Source organism: Plectropomus leopardus, chromosome 22, assembly GCF_026936395.1.
Source record: "Plectropomus leopardus strain MGB_pleo_1.0 chromosome 22, ASM2693639v1, whole genome shotgun sequence".
Taxonomy (NCBI): domain Eukaryota; kingdom Metazoa; phylum Chordata; class Actinopteri; order Perciformes; family Serranidae; genus Plectropomus; species Plectropomus leopardus.
In genome coordinates this window covers 6,656,767-6,675,478 of record NC_142197.1, presented here as the reverse complement: position 1 = coordinate 6,675,478, position 18,712 = coordinate 6,656,767, and the positions used below count along the sequence as shown (strand labels likewise).

At 35.2% G+C, this 18,712-nt stretch overlaps 1 protein-coding gene across 3 annotated transcripts in view; it reads right to left on the bottom strand.

The window, feature by feature from the left end:
• Positions 1 to 18,712, bottom strand: part of acss3 (acyl-CoA synthetase short chain family member 3) — a 74,535-nt gene that overhangs the window by 6,044 nt on the left and 49,779 nt on the right. For all 3 annotated transcript variants that reach the window (XM_088073036.1, XM_088073037.1, XM_088073035.1), the window contains exons 14-15: positions 18,425 to 18,524; positions 17,336 to 17,511 (exon numbers count right to left, since the gene is read on the bottom strand). In XM_088073036.1, the coding sequence (XP_087929162.1) occupies positions 17,336 to 17,511; positions 18,425 to 18,524 (276 nt within the window). The remainder of the gene's footprint in view (positions 1 to 17,335; positions 17,512 to 18,424; positions 18,525 to 18,712) is intronic.

Sequence of the window (18,712 nt, the reverse complement as noted above, 5' to 3'; positions counted from 1 at the left end):
GCGCGTATCTCTGAGCTATAATAAGCAGTTTTCAGCCATTTTTGAGACGGGTCAAAATTTGAGATTTTTGCCTTACTATACTATGCGATTTTCGGTCATTTTTTCAACATGCTATATTATGACTTTTTGGCCTTTTTTTGCCCCTGTTTTCAACATGCTACGCAATGGCGCGTATCTCTGAGCTATAATAAGCAGTTTTCAGCCATTTTTGAGACGGGTCAAAATTTGAGATTTTTGCCTTACTATACTATGCGATTTTCGGTCATTTTTTCAACATGCTATATTATGACTTTTTGGCCTTTTTTTGCCCCTGTTTTCAACATGCTACGCAATGGCGCATCTTTCTGAGCTATAATAAGCAGTTTTTAGCCAATTTTGAGACGGGTCAAAATTTGAGATTTTTGCCTTACTATACTATGCGATTTTCGGTCATTTTTTCAACATGCTATATTATGACTTTTTGGCCTTTTTTTGCCCCTGTTTTCAACATGCTACGCAATGGCGCATCTTTCTGAGCTATAATAAGCAGTTTTCAGCCATTTTTGAGACGGGTCAAAATTTGAGATTTTTGCCTTACTATACTATGCGATTTTCGGTCATTTTTTCAACATGCTATATTATGACTTTTTGGCCTTTGTTTAGCCGTTTTTTCAACATGCTACACAATGGCGAGTATCTCTGAGCTATAATAAGCAGTTTTCAGCCATTTTTGAGACGGGTCAAAATTTGAGATTTTTGCCTTACTATACTATGCGATTTTCGGTCATTTTTTCAACATGCTATATTATGACTTTTTGGCCTTTTTTTGCCCTGTTTTCAACATGCTAGGCAATGGCGCATCTCTGAGCTATAATAAGCAGTTTTCAGCCAATTTTTAGACGGGTCAAAATTTGAGATTTTTGCCTTACTATACTATGCGATTTTCGTTCATTTTTTCAACATGCTATATTATGACTTTTTGGCCTTTTTTTGCCCCTGTTTTCAACATGCTACGCAATGGCGCGTATCTCTGAGCTATAATAAGCAGTTTTCAGCCATTTTTGAGACGGGTCAAAATTTGAGATTTTTGCCTTACTATACTATGCGATTTTCGGTCATTTTTTCAACATGCTATATTATGACTTTTTGGCCTTTTTTTGCCCCTGTTTTCAACATGCTAGGCAATGGCGCGTATCTCTGAGCTATAATAAGCAGTTTTCAGCCATTTTGAGACGGGTCAAAATTTGAGATTTTTTGCCTTACTATACTATGCGATTTTCGGTCACTTTTTCAACATGCTATATTATGACTTTTTGGCCTTTCTTTAGCCGTTTTTTCAACATGCTACGCAATGGCGCGTATCTTTGCGCTATAATAAGCACTTTTCAGCCAATTTTGAGACGGGTCAAAATTTGAGATTTTTGCCTTACTATACTATGCGATTTTCGGTCATTTTTTCAACATGCTATATTATGACTTTTTGGCCTTTGTTTGCCCCTGTTTTCAACATGCTACACAATGGCGCTGTATCTCTGAGCTATAATAAGCAGTTTTCAGCCAATTTTGAGACGGGTCAAAATTTGAGATTTTTGCCTTACTTTTCTATGCGTTTTTCGGTCATTTTTTCAACATGCTATATTATGACTTTTTGGCCTGTTTTTGCCCCTGTTTTCAACGTGCTACGCAATGGCGCTTATCTCTGAGCTATAATAAGCAGTTTTCAGCCATTTTTGAGACGGGTCAAAATTTGAGATTTTTGCCTTACTATACTATGCGATTTTAGGTCATTTTTTCAACATGCTATATTATGACTTTTTGGCCTTTTTTTGCCCCTGTTTTCAACATGCTAGGCAATGGCGCGTATCTCTGAGCTATAATAAGCAGTTTTTAGCCAATTTTGAGACGGGTCAAAATTTGAGATTTTTGCCTTACTATACTATGCGATTTTCGGTCATTTTTCAACATGCTATATTATGACTTTTTGGCCTTTTTTTGCCCTGTTTTCAACATGCTACATAATGGCGCGTATCTCTGAGCTATAATAAGCAGTTTTCAGCCATTTTTGAGACGGGTCAAAATTTGAGATTTTTGCCTTACTATACTATGCGATTTTCGGTCATTTTTTCAACATGCTATATTATGACTTTTTGGCCTTTGTTTAGCCGTTTTTTAAACATGCTACACAATGGCGAGTATCTCTGAGCTATAATACGCAGTTTTCAGCCATTTTTGAGACGGGTCAAAATTTGAGATTTTTGCCTTACTATACTATGCGATTTTCGGTCATTTTTTCAACATGCTATATTATGACTTTTTGGCCTTTTTTTGCCCCTGTTTTCAACATGCTAGGCAATGGCGCGTATCTCTGAGCTATAATAAGCAGTTTTCAGCCATTTTTGAGACGGGTCAAAATTTGAGATTTTTGCCTTACTATACTATGCGATTTTCGGTCATTTTTTCAACATGCTATATTATGACTTTTTGGCCTTTTTTTGCCCCTGTTTTCAACATGCTACGCAATGGCGCGTATCTCTGAGCTATAATAAGCAGTTTTCAGCCATTTTTGAGACGGGTCAAAATTTGAGATTTTTGCCTTACTATACTATGCGATTTTCGGTCATTTTTTCAACATGCTATATTATGACTTTTTGGCCTTTGTTTAGCCGTTTTTTCAACATGCTACACAATGGCGCGTATCTCTGAGCTATAATAAGCAGTTTTCAGCCATTTTTGAGACGGGTCAAAATTTGAGATTTTTGCCTTACTATACTATGCGATTTTCGTTCATTTTTTCAACATGCTATATTATGACTTTTTGGCCTTTTTTTGCCCCTGTTTTCAACATGCTACGCAATGGCGCGTATCTCTGAGCTATAATAAGCAGTTTTCAGCCATTTTGAGACGGGTCAAAATTTGAGATTTTTGCCTTACTATACTATGCGATTTTCGGTCATTTTTTCAACATGCTATATTATGACTTTTTGGCCTTTTTTTGCCCCTGTTTTCAACATGCTACGCAATGGCGTGTATCTCTGAGCTATAATAAGCACTTTTTAGCCATTTTTGAGACGGGTCAAAATTTGAGATTTTTGCCTTACTATACTATGCGATTTTCGGTCATTTTTTCAACATGCTATATTATGACTTTTTGGCCTTTTTTTGCCCCTGTTTTCAACATGCTACGCAATGGCGCGTATCTCTGAGCTATAATAAGCAGTTTTCAGCCATTTTTGAGACGGGTCAAAATTTGAGATTTTTGCCTTACTATACTATGCGATTTTCGGTCATTTTTTCAACATGCTATATTATGACTTTTTGGCCTTTGTTTAGCCGTTTTTTCAACATGCTACACAATGGCGAGTATCTCTGAGCTATAATAAGCAGTTTTCAGCCATTTTTGAGACGGGTCAAAATTTGAGATTTTTGCCTTACTATACTATGCGATTTTCTGTCATTTTTTCAACATGCTATATTATGACTTTTTGGCCTTTTTTTGCCCCTGTTTTCAACTTGCTACGCAATGGCGCTTATCTTTGAGCTATAATAAGCAGTTTTCAGCCATTTTTGAGACGGGTCAAAATTTGAGATTTTTGCCTTACTATACTATGCGATTTTCGGTCATTTTTTCAACATGCTATATTATGACTTTTTGGCCTTTTTTTGCCCCTGTTTTCAACATGCTACGCAATGGCGCGTATCTCTGAGCTATAATAAGCAGTTTTCAGCCATTTTTGAGACGGGTCAAAATTTGAGATTTTTGCCTTACTATACTATGCGATTTTCGGTCATTTTTTCAACATGCTATATTATGACTTTTTGGCCTTTGTTTAGCCGTTTTTTCAACATGCTACACAATGGCGCGTATTTCTGAGCTATAATAAGCAGTTTTCAGCCATTTTTGAGACGGGTCAAAATTTGAGATTTTTGCCTTACTATACTATGCGATTTTCGGTCATTTTTCAACATGCTATATTATGACTTTTTGGCCTTTTTTTGCCCCTGTTTTCAACATGCTACGCAATGGCGCGTATCTCTGAGCTATAATAAGCAGTTTTCAGCCATTTTTGAGACGGGTCAAAATTTGAGATTTTTGCCTTACTATACTATGCGATTTTCGGTCATTTTTTCAACATGCTATATTATGACTTTTTGGCCTTTTTTTGCCCCTGTTTTCAACATGCTACATAATGGCGCTGTATCTCTGAGCTATAATAAGCAGTTTTCAGCCATTTTGAGACGGGTCAAAATTTGAGATTTTTGCCTTACTATACTATGCGATTTTCGGTCATTTTTTCAACATGCTATATTATGACTTTTTGGCCTTTTTTTGGCCGTTTTTTCAACATGCTACGCAATGGCGAGTATCTCTGAGCTATAATAAGCAGTTTTCAGCCATTTTTGAGACGGGTCAAAATTTGAGATTTTTGCCTTACTATACTATGCGATTTTCGGTCATTTTTTCAACATGCTATATTATGACTTTTTGGCCTTTTTTCCCCCTGTTTTCAACATGCTACGAATGGCGCTGTATCTCTGAGCTATAATAAGCAGTTTTCAGCCATTTTTGAGACGGGTCAAAATTTGAGATTTTTGCCTTACTATACTATGCGATTTTCGGTCATTTTTTCAACATGCTATATTATGACTTTTTGGCCTTTTTTGCCCTGTTTTCAACATGCTACGCAATGGCGCCAGTATCTCTGAGCTATAATAAGCAGTTTTCAGCCATTTTTGAGACGGGTCAAAATTTGAGATTTTTGCCTTACTATACTATGCGATTTTCGGTCACTTTTTCAACATGCTATATTATGACTTTTTGGGCTTTTTTTGCCCCTGTTTTCAACATGCTACGCAATGGCGCATCTTTCTGAGCTATAATAAGCAGTTTTCAGCCATTTTTGAGACGGGTCAAAATTTGAGATTTTTGCCTTACTATACTATGCGATTTTCGGTCATTTTTTCAACATGCTATATTATGACTTTTTGGCCTTTTTTTGCCCCTTTTTTCAACATGCTACGAATGGCGCGTATCTCTGAGTTATAATAAGCAGTTTTCAGCCATTTTTGAGACGGGTCAAAATTTGAGATTTTTGCCTTACTATACTATGCGATTTTCGGTCATTTTTTCAACATGCTATATAATGATTTTTTGGCCTTTTTTTAGCCGTTTTTTCAACATGCTACACAATGGCGCGTATCTCTGAGCTATAATAAGCAGTTTTCAGCCAATTTTTAGATGGGTCAAAATTTGAGATTTTTGCCTTACTATACTATGCGATTTTCGGTCATTTTTTCAACATGCTATATTATGACTTTTTGGCCTTTTTTTGCCCCTGTTTTCAACATGCTACGCAATGGCGCGTATCTCTGAGCTATAATAAGCAGTTTTCAGCCATTTTTGAGACGGGTCAAAATTTGAGATTTTTGCCTTACTATACTATGCGATTTTCGGTCATTTTTTCAACATGCTATATTATGACTTTTTGGCCTTTTTTTGCCCCTGTTTTCAACATGCTACGCAATGGCGCGTATCTCTGAGCTATAATAAGCAGTTTTCAGCCATTTTTGAGACGGGTCAAAATTTGAGATTTTTGCCTTACTATACTATGCGATTTTCGGTCATTTTTTCAACATGCTATATTATGACTTTTTGGCCTTTTTTTTGCCCTGTTTTCAACATGCTACGCAATGGCGCGTATCTCTGAGCTATAATAAGCAGTTTTCAGCCATTTTTGAGACGGGTCAAAATTTGAGATTTTTGCCTTACTATACTATGCGATTTTCGGTCATTTTTTCAACATGCTATATTATGACTTTTTGGCCTTTTTTTGCCCCTTTTTTCAACATGCTACACTATGGCGTATCTCTGAGCTATAATAAGCAGTTTTCAGCCATTTTGAGACGGGTCAAAATTTGAGATTTTTGCCTTACTATACTATGCGATTTTCGGTCATTTTTTCAACATGCTATATTATGACTTTTTGGCCTGTTTTTGCCCCTGTTTTCAACGTGCTACGCAATGGCGCTTATCTTTGAGCTATAATAAGCAGTTTTCAGCCATTTTTGAGACGGGTCAAAATTTGAGATTTTTGCCTTACTATACTATGCGATTTTCGGTCATTTTTTCAACATGCTATATTATGACTTTTTGGCCTTTTTTGCCCCTGTTTTCAACATGCTACACAATGGCGCAGATCTCTGAGCTATAATAAGCACTTTTTAGCCATTTTTGAGACGGGTCAAAATTTGAGATTTTTGCCTTACTATACTATGCGATTTTCGTTCATTTTTTCAACATGCTATATTATGACTTTTTGGCCTTTTTTGCCCCTGTTTTCAACATGCTACGCAATGGCGCGTATCTCTGAGCTATAATAAGCAGTTTTCAGCCATTTTTGAGACGGGTCAAAATTTGAGATTTTTGCCTTACTATACTATGCGATTTTCGGTCATTTTTTCAACATGCTATATAATGATTTTTTGGCCTTTTTTTAGCCCCTGTTTTCAACATGCTACACAATGGCGCGTATCTCTGAGCTATAATAAGCAGTTTTCAGCCATTTTTGAGACGGGTCAAAATTTGAGATTTTTGCCTTACTATACTATGCGATTTTCGGTCATTTTTTCAACATGCTATATTATGACTTTTTGGCCTTTTTTTGCCCCTGTTTTCAACATGCTACGCAATGGCGCGTATCTCTGAGCTATAATAAGCAGTTTTCAGCCATTTTTGAGACGGGTCAAAATTTGAGATTTTTGCCTTACTATACTATGCGATTTTCGGTCATTTTTCAACATGCTATATTATGACTTTTTGGCCTTTTTTTTGCCCTGTTTTCAACATGCTACGCATAATGGCGCCAGATCTCTGAGCTATAATAAGCAGTTTTCAGCCATTTTTGAGACGGGTCAAAATTTGAGATTTTTGCCTTACTATACTATGCGATTTTCGTTCATTTTTTCAACATGCTATATTATGACTTTTTGGCCTTTTTTTGCTCCTGTTTTCAACATGCTACACAATGGCGTATCTCTGAGCTATAATAAGCAGTTTTCAGCCATTTTTGAGACGGGTCAAAATTTGAGATTTTTGCCTTACTATACTATGCGATTTTCGGTCATTTTTCAACATGCTATATTATGACTTTTTGGCCTTTTTTTGCCCCTGTTTTCAACATGCTACGCAATGGCGCGTATCTCTGAGCTATAATAAGCAGTTTTCAGCCATTTTTGAGACGGGTCAAAATTTGAGATTTTTGCCTTACTATACTATGCGATTTTCGGTCATTTTTTCAACATGCTATATTATGACTTTTTGGCCTTTTTTGCCCCTGTTTTCAACATGCTACACAATGGCGTATCTCTGAGCTATAATAAGCAGTTTTCAGCCATTTTTGAGACGGTCAAAATTTGAGATTTTTGCCTTACTATACTATGCGATTTTCGGTCATTTTTTCAACATGCTATATTATGACTTTTTGGCCTTTTTTGCCCCTGTTTTCAACTTGCTACGCAATGGCGCGTATCTCTGAGCTATAATAAGCAGTTTTCAGCCATTTTTGAGACGGGTCAAAATTTGAGATTTTTGCCTTACTATACTATGCGATTTTCGTTCATTTTTCAACATGCTATATTATGACTTTTTGGGCTTTTTTTGCCCCTGTTTTCAACATGCTACGCAATGGCGCATCTTTCTGAGCTATAATAAGCACTTTTCAGCCATTTTTGAGACGGGTCAAAATTTGAGATTTTTGCCTTACTATACTATGCGATTTTCGGTCATTTTTTCAACATGCTATATTATGACTTTTTGGCCTTTTTTTGCCCCTGTTTTCAACATGCTACGCAATGGCGCATCTTTCTGAGCTATAATAAGCAGTTTTCAGCCATTTTTGAGACGGGTCAAAATTTGAGATTTTTGCCTTACTATACTATGCGATTTTCGGTCATTTTTTCAACATGCTATATTATGATTTTTTGGCCTTTTTTTTGCCCCTGTTTTCAACATGCTACACAATGGCGCTGTATCTCTGAGCTATAAAAAGCATTTTTCAGCCATTTTTGAGACGGGTCAAAATTTGAGATTTTTGCCTTACTATACTATGCGATTTTCGGTCATTTTTTCAACATGCTATATTATGACTTTTTGGCCTTTTTTTTCCCCTTTTTTCAACATGCTACGCAATGGCGTGTATCTTTCTGAGCTATAATAAGCAGTTTTCAGCCATTTTTGAGACGGGTCAAAATTTGAGATTTTTGCCTTACTATACTATGCGATTTTCGGTCATTTTTCAACATGCTATATTATGACTTTTGGCCTTTTTTTGCCCTGTTTTCAACATGCTACACAATGGCGTGTATCTCTGAGCTATAATAAGCAGTTTTCAGCCATTTTTGAGACGGGTCAAAATTTGAGATTTTTGCCTTACTATACTATGCGATTTTCGGTCATTTTTTCAACATGCTATATTATGACTTTTTGGCCTTTTTTTGCCCCTGTTTTCAACATGCTACACAATGGCGAGTATCTCTGAGCTATAATAAGCAGTTTTCAGCCATTTTTGAGACGGGTCAAAATTTGAGATTTTTGCCTTACTATACTATGCGATTTTCGGTCATTTTTTCAACATGCTATATTATGACTTTTTGGCCTTTTTTTGCCCCTGTTTTCAACATTCTACACAATGGCGCATCTTTCTGAGCTATAATAAGCAGTTTTCAGCCATTTTTGAGACGGGTCAAAATTTGAGATTTTTGCCTTACTATACTATGCGATTTTCGGTCATTTTTTCAACATGCTATATTATGACTTTTTGGCCTTTTTTTAGCCGTTTTTTCAACATGCTACACAATGGCGCGTATCTCTGAGCTATAATAAGCACTTTTCAGCCAATTTTTAGACGGGTCAAAATTTGAGATTATTGCCTTACTATACTATGCGATTTTCGGTCATTTTTTCAACATGCTATATTATGACTTTTTGGCCTTTTTTTGCCCCTTTTTTCAACATGCTAAACAATGGCGCGTATCTTTCTGAGCTATAATAAGCAGTTTTTAGCCAATTTTGAGACGGGTCAAAATTTGAGATTTTTGCCTTACTATACTATGCGATTTTCGTTCATTTTTTCAACATGCTATATTATGACTTTTTGGCCTTTTTTTGCCCCTGTTTTCAACATGCTAGGCAATGGCGCGTATCTCTGAGCTATAATAAGCAGTTTTCAGCCATTTTTGAGACGGGTCAAAATTTGAGATTTTTGCCTTACTATACTATGCGATTTTCGGTCATTTTTTCAACATGCTATATTATGACTTTTTGGCCTTTTTTTGCCCCTGTTTTCAACATGCTACGCAATGGCGCGTATCTCTGAGCTATAATAAGCAGTTTTCAGCCATTTTTGAGACGGGTCAAAATTTGAGATTTTTGCCTTACTATACTATGCGATTTTCGGTCATTTTTTCAACATGCTATATTATGACTTTTTGGCCTTTTTTTTAGCCGTTTTTTCAACATGCTACGCAATGGTGCATCTTTCTGAGCTATAATAAGCACTTTTCAGCCAATTTTGAAATGGGTTAAAATTTGAGATTTTTTGCCTTACTATACTATGCGATTTTCGGTCACTTTTTCAACATGCTATATTATGACTTTTTGGCCTTTTTTCCCCCTGTTTTCAACATGCTACGCAATGGCGCATCTTTCTGAGCTATAATAAGCAGTTTTTAGCCAATTTTGAGACGGGTCAAAATTTGAGATTTTTGCCTTACTATACTATGCGATTTTCGGTCATTTTTTCAACATGCTATATTATGACTTTTTGGCCTTTTTTTAGCCGTTTTTTCAACATGCTACACAATGGCGCGTATCTCTGAGCTATAATAAGCAGTTTTCAGCCATTTTTGAGACGGGTCAAAATTTGAGATTTTTGCCTTACTATACTATGCGATTTTCGGTCATTTTTCAACATGCTATATTATGACTTTTTGGCCTTTTTTTGCCCCTATTTTCAACATGCTACGCAATGGCGCGTATCTCTGAGCTATAATAAGCAGTTTTCTAGCCATTTTTGATACAGGTTCAAAATTTGAGATTTTTGCCTTACTATACTATGCGATTTTCGTTCATTTTTTCAACATGCTATATTATGACTTTTTGGCCATTTTTTGCCCCTGTTTTCAACATGCTACGCAATGGCGTGTATCTCTGAGCTATAATAAGCAGTTTTTAGCCAATTTTGATACAGGTCAAAATTTGAGATTTTTGCCTTACTATACTATGCGATTTTTGGTCATTTTTTCAACATGCTATATTATGACTTTTTGGCCTTTTTTTGCCCCTGTTTTCAACATGCTACGCAATGGCGCATCTTTCTGAGCTATAAAAAGCATTTTTAAGCAATTTTTGAGACGGGTCAAAATTTGAGATTTTTGCCTTACTATACTATGCGATTTTCGGTCATTTTTTCAACATGCTATATTATGACTTTTTGGCCTTTTTTTGCCCCTGTTTTCAACATGCTACGCAATGGCGCGTATCTCTGAGCTATAATAAGCAGTTTTCAGCCATTTTTGAGACGGGTCAAAATTTGAGATTTTTGCCTTACTATACTATGCGATTTTCGGTCATTTTTTCAACATGCTATATTATGACTTTTTGGCCTTTTTTTGCCCCTGTTTTCAACATGCTACACAATGGCGCGTATCTCTGAGCTATAATAAGCAGTTTTTAGCCAATTTTGATACAGGTCAAAATTTGAGATTTTTGCCTTACTATACTATGCGATTTTCGGTCATTTTTTCAACATGCTATATTATGACTTTTTGGCCTTTTTTTGCCCCTGTTTTCAACATGCTACGCAATGGCGCATCTTTCTGAGCTATAAAAAGCATTTTTAAGCAATTTTTGAGACGGGTCAAAATTTGAGATTTTTGCCTTACTATACTATGCGATTTTCGTTCATTTTTTCAACATGCTATATTATGACTTTTTGGCCTTTTTTTGCCCCTGTTTTCAACATGCTACGCAATGGCGCATCTTTCTGAGCTATAATAAGCAGTTTTTAGCCAATTTTGAGACGGGTCAAAATTTGAGATTTTTGCCTTACTATACTATGCGATTTTCGGTCATTTTTTCAACATGCTATATTATGACTTTTTGGCCTTTTTTTGCCCCTGTTTTCAACATGCTACGCAATGGCGCGTATCTCTGAGCTATAATAAGCAGTTTTCAGCCAATTTTTAGACGGGTCAAAATTTGAGATTTTTGCCTTACTATACTATGCGATTTTCGGTCATTTTTTCAACATGCTATATTATGACTTTTTGGCCTTTTTTTGCCCCTGTTTTCAACATGCTACACAATGGCGCGTATCTCTGAGCTATAATAAGCAGTTTTTAGCCAATTTTGAGACGGGTCAAAATTTGAGATTTTTGCCTTACTATACTATGCGATTTTCGGTCATTTTTTCAACATGCTATATTATGACTTTTTGGCCTTTTTTTGCCCCTGTTTTCAACATGCTACGCAATGGCGCGTATCTCTGAGCTATAATAAGCAGTTTTTAGCCAATTTTGAGATGGGTCAAAATTTGAGATTTTTGCCTTACTATACTATGCGATTTTCGGTCATTTTTTCAACATGCTATATTATGACTTTTTGGCCTTTTTTTGCCCCTGTTTTCAACATGCTACGCAATGGCGCATCTTTCTGAGCTATAATAAGCAGTTTTTAGCCAATTTTGAGACGGGTCAAAATTTGAGATTTTTGCCTTACTATACTATGCGATTTTCGGTCATTTTTTCAACATGCTATATTATGACTTTTTGGCCTTTTTTTTAGCCGTTTTTTCAACATGCTACGCAATGGTGCATCTTTCTGAGCTATAAAAAGCATTTTTAAGCAATTTTTGAGAGTGGTCAAAATTTGAGATTTTTGCCTTACTATACTATGCGATTTTCGGCCATTTTTTCAACATGCTATATTATTACTTTTTGGCCTTTTTTTCCCCCTGTTTTCAACATGCTACGCAATGGCGCGTATCTCTGAGCTATAATAAGCAGTTTTCAGCCATTTTTGAGACGGGTCAAAATTTGAGATTTTTGCCTTACTATACTATGCGATTTTCGGTCATTTTTTCAACATGCTATATTATGACTTTTTGGCCTTTTTTTGCCCCTGTTTTCAACATGCTACGCAATGGCGCATCTTTCTGAGCTATAATAAGCAGTTTTCAGCCATTTTTGAGACGGGTCAAAATTTGAGATTTTTGCCTTACTATACTATGCGATTTTCGGTCATTTTTTCAACATGCTATATTATGACTTTTTGGCCTTTTTTTCCCCTGTTTTCAACATGCTACGCAATGGCGCATCTTTCTGAGCTATAATAAGCAGTTTTTAGCCAATTTTGAGACGGGTCAAAATTTGAGATTTTTGCCTTACTATACTATGCGATTTTCGGTCACTTTTTCAACATGCTATATTATGACTTTTTGTCCTTTTTTTGCCCCTGTTTTCAACATGCTACACAATGGCGCGTATCTCTGAGCTATAATAAGCACTTTTCAGCCAATTTTTAGACGGGTCAAAATTTGAGATTTTTGCCTTACTATACTATGCGATTTTCGTTCATTTTTTCAACATGCTATATTATGACTTTTTGGCCTTTTTTGCCCCTGTTTTCAACATGCTACGCAATGGCGCGTCTCTCTGAGCTATAATAAGCAGTTTTTAGCCAATTTTGAGACGGGTCAAAATTTGAGATTTTTGCCTTACTATACTATGCGATTTTCGGTCATTTTTTCAACATGCTATATTATGACTTTTTGGCCTTTTTTTAGCCGTTTTTTCAACATGCTACACAATGGCGCGTATCTCTGAGCTATAATAAGCACTTTTCAGCCAATTTTTAGACGGGTCAAAATTTGAGATTTTTGCCTTACTATACTATGCGATTTTCGGTCATTTTTTCAACATGCTATATTATGACTTTTTGGCCTTTTTTTGCCCCTGTTTTCAACATGCTACGCAATGGCGCGTATCTCTGAGCTATAATAAGCACTTTTCAGCCATTTTTGATACAGGTTAAAATTTGAGATTTTTGCCTTACTATACTATGCGATTTTCGTTCATTTTTTCAACATGCTATATTATGACTTTTTGGCCTTTTTTGCCCCTGTTTTCAACATGCTACACAATGGCGCGTATCTCTGAGCTATAATAAGCAGTTTTCAGCCAATTTTGAGACAGGTCAAAATTTGAGATTTTGCCTTACTATACTATGCGATTTTGGTCATTTTTTCAACATGCTATATTATGACTTTTTGGCCTTTTTGCCCTGTTTTCAACATGCTACGCAATGGCGCGTATCTCTGAGCTATAATAAGCAGTTTTCAGCCATTTTTGAGACGGGTCAAAATTTGAGATTTTTGCCTTACTATACTATGCGATTTTCGGTCATTTTTTCAACATGCTATATTATGACTTTTTGGCCTTTTTTTGCCCCTGTTTTCAACATGCTACGCAATGGCGCGTATCTCTGAGCTATAATAAGCACTTTTCAGCCAATTTTGAGACGGGTCAAAATTTGAGATTTTTGCCTTACTATACTATGCGATTTTCGGTCATTTTTTCAACATGCTATATTATGACTTTTTGGCCTTTTTTTGCCCCTGTTTTCAACATGCTACACAATGGCGCGTATCTCTGAGCTATAATAAGCAGTTTTTAGCCAATTTTGATACAGGTCAAAATTTGAGATTTTTGCCTTACTATACTATGCGATTTTCGGTCATTTTTTCAACATGCTATATTATGACTTTTTGGCCTTTTTTTGCCCCTGTTTTCAACATGCTACGCAATGGCGCATCTTTCTGAGCTATAAAAAGCATTTTTAAGCAATTTTTGAGACGGGTCAAAATTTGAGATTTTTGCCTTACTATACTATGCGATTTTCGTTCATTTTTTCAACATGCTATATTATGACTTTTTGGCCTTTTTTTGCCCCTGTTTTCAACATGCTACACAATGGCGCATCTTTCTGAGCTATAAAAAGCATTTTTAAGCAATTTTTGAGAGTGGTCAAAATTTGAGATTTTTGCCTTACTATACTATGCGATTTTCGGTCATTTTTTCAACATGCTATATAATGATTTTTTGGCCTTTTTTTAGCCGTTTTTTCAACATGCTACACAATGGTACGTATCTCTGAGCTATAATAAGCACTTTTCAGCCAATTTTTAGACGGTTCAAAATTTGAGATTTTTGCCTTACTATACTATGCGATTTTCGTTCATTTTTTCAACATGCTATATTATGACTTTTTGGCCTTTTTTGCCCCTGTTTTCAACATGCTACACAATGGCGTATCTCTGAGCTATAATAAGCACTTTTCAGCCAATTTTTAGACAGGTCAAAATTTGAGATTTTGCCTTACTATACTATGCGATTTTCGGTCATTTTTTCAACATGCTATATGATAACTTTTTGGCCTTTATTAGCCGTTTTTTCAACATGCTACACAATGGCGCGTATCTCTGAGCTATAATAAGCACTTTTCAGCCAATTTTTAGACAGGTCAAAATTTGAGATTTTTGCCTTACTATACTATGCGATTTTCGTTCATTTTTTCAACATGCTATATTATGACTTTTTGGCCTTTTTTTGCCCCTGTTTTCAACATGCTACGCAATGGCGCATATCTCTGAGCTATAATAAGCACTTTTCAGCCAACTTTGAGACGGGTCAAAATTTCAGATTTTTGCCTTACTATACTATGCGATTTTCGGTCATTTTTTCAACATGCTATATTATGACTTTTTGGCCTTTTTTTGCCCCTGTTTTCAACATGCTACGCAATGGCGCGTATCTCTGAGCTATAATAAGCACTTTTCAGCCAATTTTGAGACGGGTCAAAATTTGAGATTTTTGCCTTACTATACTATGCGATTTTCGGTCATTTTTTCAACATGCTATATTATGACTTTTTGGCCTTTTTTTAGCCGTTTTTTCAACATGCTACACAATGGCGCGCATCTCTGAGCTATAATAAGCACTTTTCAGCCAATTTTTAGACGGGTCAAAATATGAGAATTTTGCCCTACTATACTATGCGATTTTCGGCCATTTTTCAACATGCTATATTATGACTTTTTGGCCTTTTTTTGCCCCTGTTTTCAACATGCTACACAATGGCGCGTATCTCTGAGCTATAATAAGCACTTTTCAGCCAATTTTGAGACGGGTCAAAATTTGAGATTTTTGCCTTACTATACTATGCGATTTTCGTTCATTTTTTCAACATGCTATATTATGACTTTTTGGCCTTTTTTTGCCCCTGTTTTCAACATGCTACACAATGGCGCGCATCTCTGAGGTATAATAAGCACTTTTCAGCCAATTTTTAGACGGGTCAAAATTTGAGATTTTTGCCTTACTATACTATGCGATTTTCGGCCATTTTTTCAACATGCTATATTATTACTTTTTGGCCTTTTTTTAGCCGTTTTTTCAACATGCTACACAATGGCGCGTATCTCTGAGCTATAATAAGCACTTTTCAGCCAATTTTTAGACGGGTCAAAATTTGAGATTTTTGCCTTACTATACTATGCGATTTTCGTTCATTTTTTCAACATGCTATATTATGACTTTTTGGCCTTTTTTTGCCCCTGTTTTCAACATGCTACACAATGGCGCGCATCTCTGAGCTATAATAAGCACTTTTCAGCCAATTTTTAGACGGGTCAAAATTTGAGATTTTTGCCTTACTATACTATGCGATTTTCGTTCATTTTTTCAACATGCTATATTATTACTTTTTGGCCTTTTTTTAGCCGTTTTTTCAACATGCTACACAATGGCGCGTATTTCTAATCTATAATAAGCACTTTTCAGCCAATTTTGAGACGGGTCAAAATTTGAGATTTTTGCCTTACTATACTATGCGATTTTCGGTCATTTTTTCAACATGCTATATTATGACTTTTTGGCCTTTTTTTGCTCCTTTTTTCAACGTGCTACACTATGGCGCATCTCTCTGAGCTATAATAAGCAGTTTTTAGCCATTTTTGAGACGGGTCAAAATTTGAGATTTTTTGCCTTACTATACTATGCGATTTTTGGTCATTTTTTCAACATGCTATATTATGACTTTTGGCCTTTCTTAGCCTTTTTTTCAACATGCTATGCAATGGCGTGTATCTCTGAGCTCTAATGAGCAGTTTTCAGCCATTTTTGAGACGGGTCAAAATTAGATTTTTTTTCCTTAGTATACTATGCAAATTTTGGTCAATTTTTCAACATGCTAAATTATCAAGGTTTTTGGTCGTTTTTTCAACTTGCTACACTATAACACATCTCGACATGCTATTCTATGTTGTTTTAATTTCTCTTTTTGACATTTCATATTTTGACATTTTTTGCGATACTATAGTATGCGATTCTTCATCTTTTATTTAATATGTTTAAATATGAAGTTTTTGGTTGATTTTGGTCATTTTTTCAACATGGTATCAAATCTTTTTTGACATGTCATATTTTGACATTTTTTGCCATTCTAGAGTTTGTGATTCTTGTTTTATGAAATTATTGGTTGTTTTTGGTCATTTTTTTAACACGCATGTCATATTTTGACATTTTTTTGCTGTAGTAACTTTGCGATTTGTGGTCAAACAGCTGAAAACCACATAAAATGGCATGCACAGAGACATCATAGCATAGAATGTTACACAAATGGCCAAAAACACATAATAGCATGGTATGTTTAAAAAATGATCAAAACCCACCAAAAATGTCATAATATAGCATGTCGAAAAAATGACCGAAAACTTCATAGTATAGTATGGCGAAAAATGAAAAACGGACACTTTTGGTCGTTTTTTTCAACATGATATACTATGATGTGTCTAGACATGCTTCTAATGATGTATTAGAAGGCCTTGCACTCATTACATAGAAATTAGGACTTATTTGTGATTAAGGTTTTTGTTTAGTTACTGACTCTGTTAAGGTGACAACTGAGAGAACAATTTTTAGTATAGTAGTTGTTCACCAATTTAACAGTTCCTTGTGTACGATGCAATTTTTTTTTTTTTTTTACTTCATAACATATTATGACCTCTTGTTTTAGGACATAGTTGACTATGAATTGTTCTGATATTTCTGTGGATTGCTATTTTGGAATATATAAATATGATACTTTTAATGACCTTTTGACTACATAACTTTGATTTTTTTTTTTTGGCATACTACCATGACTTTTTTATAGCATTTTTCTATCATATGAGTTTTTTTTTTCATTACTCAAATTCTGAATCACAAAATGAGATTAACTGTTTGCTGAGCGGCTGTCACACACCTTGTAAGGCTTGCCGTTGACCAGGTTGGCTAAAGAAGAGCGGGGGATCTTGCCAGAGCGCGTCTTCGGCAATCCTCGGACAAAAAGCACTTTCCTAAAGGCAGCCACTGGTCCAATGTTGTCTCTCACAAGCTTCACCATCTCATTTATGATCTCCTCTTGATTTTTCTCCACACCTGATACACACAGCAGATGAAGTTTGACACAACTTCGAATATACATACTCGTGCTAATTGTGTCTATTACTGCATTTATATGACTACATATTTAAAACTTTAAATATTCACATTTTATTGCTAAGCACAAGCACATTATACATACCTTCATTTTTTAATATTTAGACACTTATTCTAATTGTTTTTCTTGTAACTTTTTTGTTGTTCATTTTATTTATTATTTTGTATTTTTATGCAATTTACAGTCAGCACATTACATATAACATTAATATATTTTCTCATATCTATAACACCAATATATACATACTAATGCTCATTAGTAATTCTTGATAACGCTGTATTTCTGTTTTGTTTTACTCATGTTACATACTCAACACATTATACATCCTTTAGTTTTTGAATTTTTTGCATACTTGTTCTAATTGTTTTTATTACTTTATTTCAGTTTTATTTTTTATTTTATGCACTTTAGACTCAGCACATTACATTTTACATTATTATTATATCATGACATATTTATAATTTTAAATATTCACATACTTGTACTAATTGTTTATTAACATTACTGTATTTATATTTCATAGGATTTTCACACATTTTTCATAGTCAGCACATAACACATGCTTTAATTTTTAAATATTGCTAGCAATTACTGGTGCTTATTGTTTTTGTTATTTCTGTATTTCTATTTAATTTTGTATTTTTAATTACTTTGTGTTGGTTCTTATTTCTCTTTGCTAGGCATCAGAACAACTGTAACAAATCAAAGTTTCCCCATGGGGATCAATAAAGTATCTTTCTTCAAAAAGACGAAAAACTAAACATGGCAAAATACTGTTACTGAAGGAGTCACAATGCAGAGATAATGTATATTACGATACTATTACTTCGCTTTAAATCTGACATGCCTCACCATTCTTGAGTACACACAGGGCCAAGGGAACAACCCCCTTCAGAGAGTCCTCCAGACCCACCACAGCACAGTCTCCTACTGCAGGATGCTGCAGCACTGACTGCAAAACACACACACACACACACACACACACACACACACACGATATGGAACAGTTGCAAACAGTTTAAAATAATGTATAAAAACATGATTTTCATGAGGTACATTGATGAGGAGGGGGTTTCACAATCACTAGGTGTTTAAAGGGGTTGCTGTTTAATTTTTTTAAATTACTTCATATTTATTTTT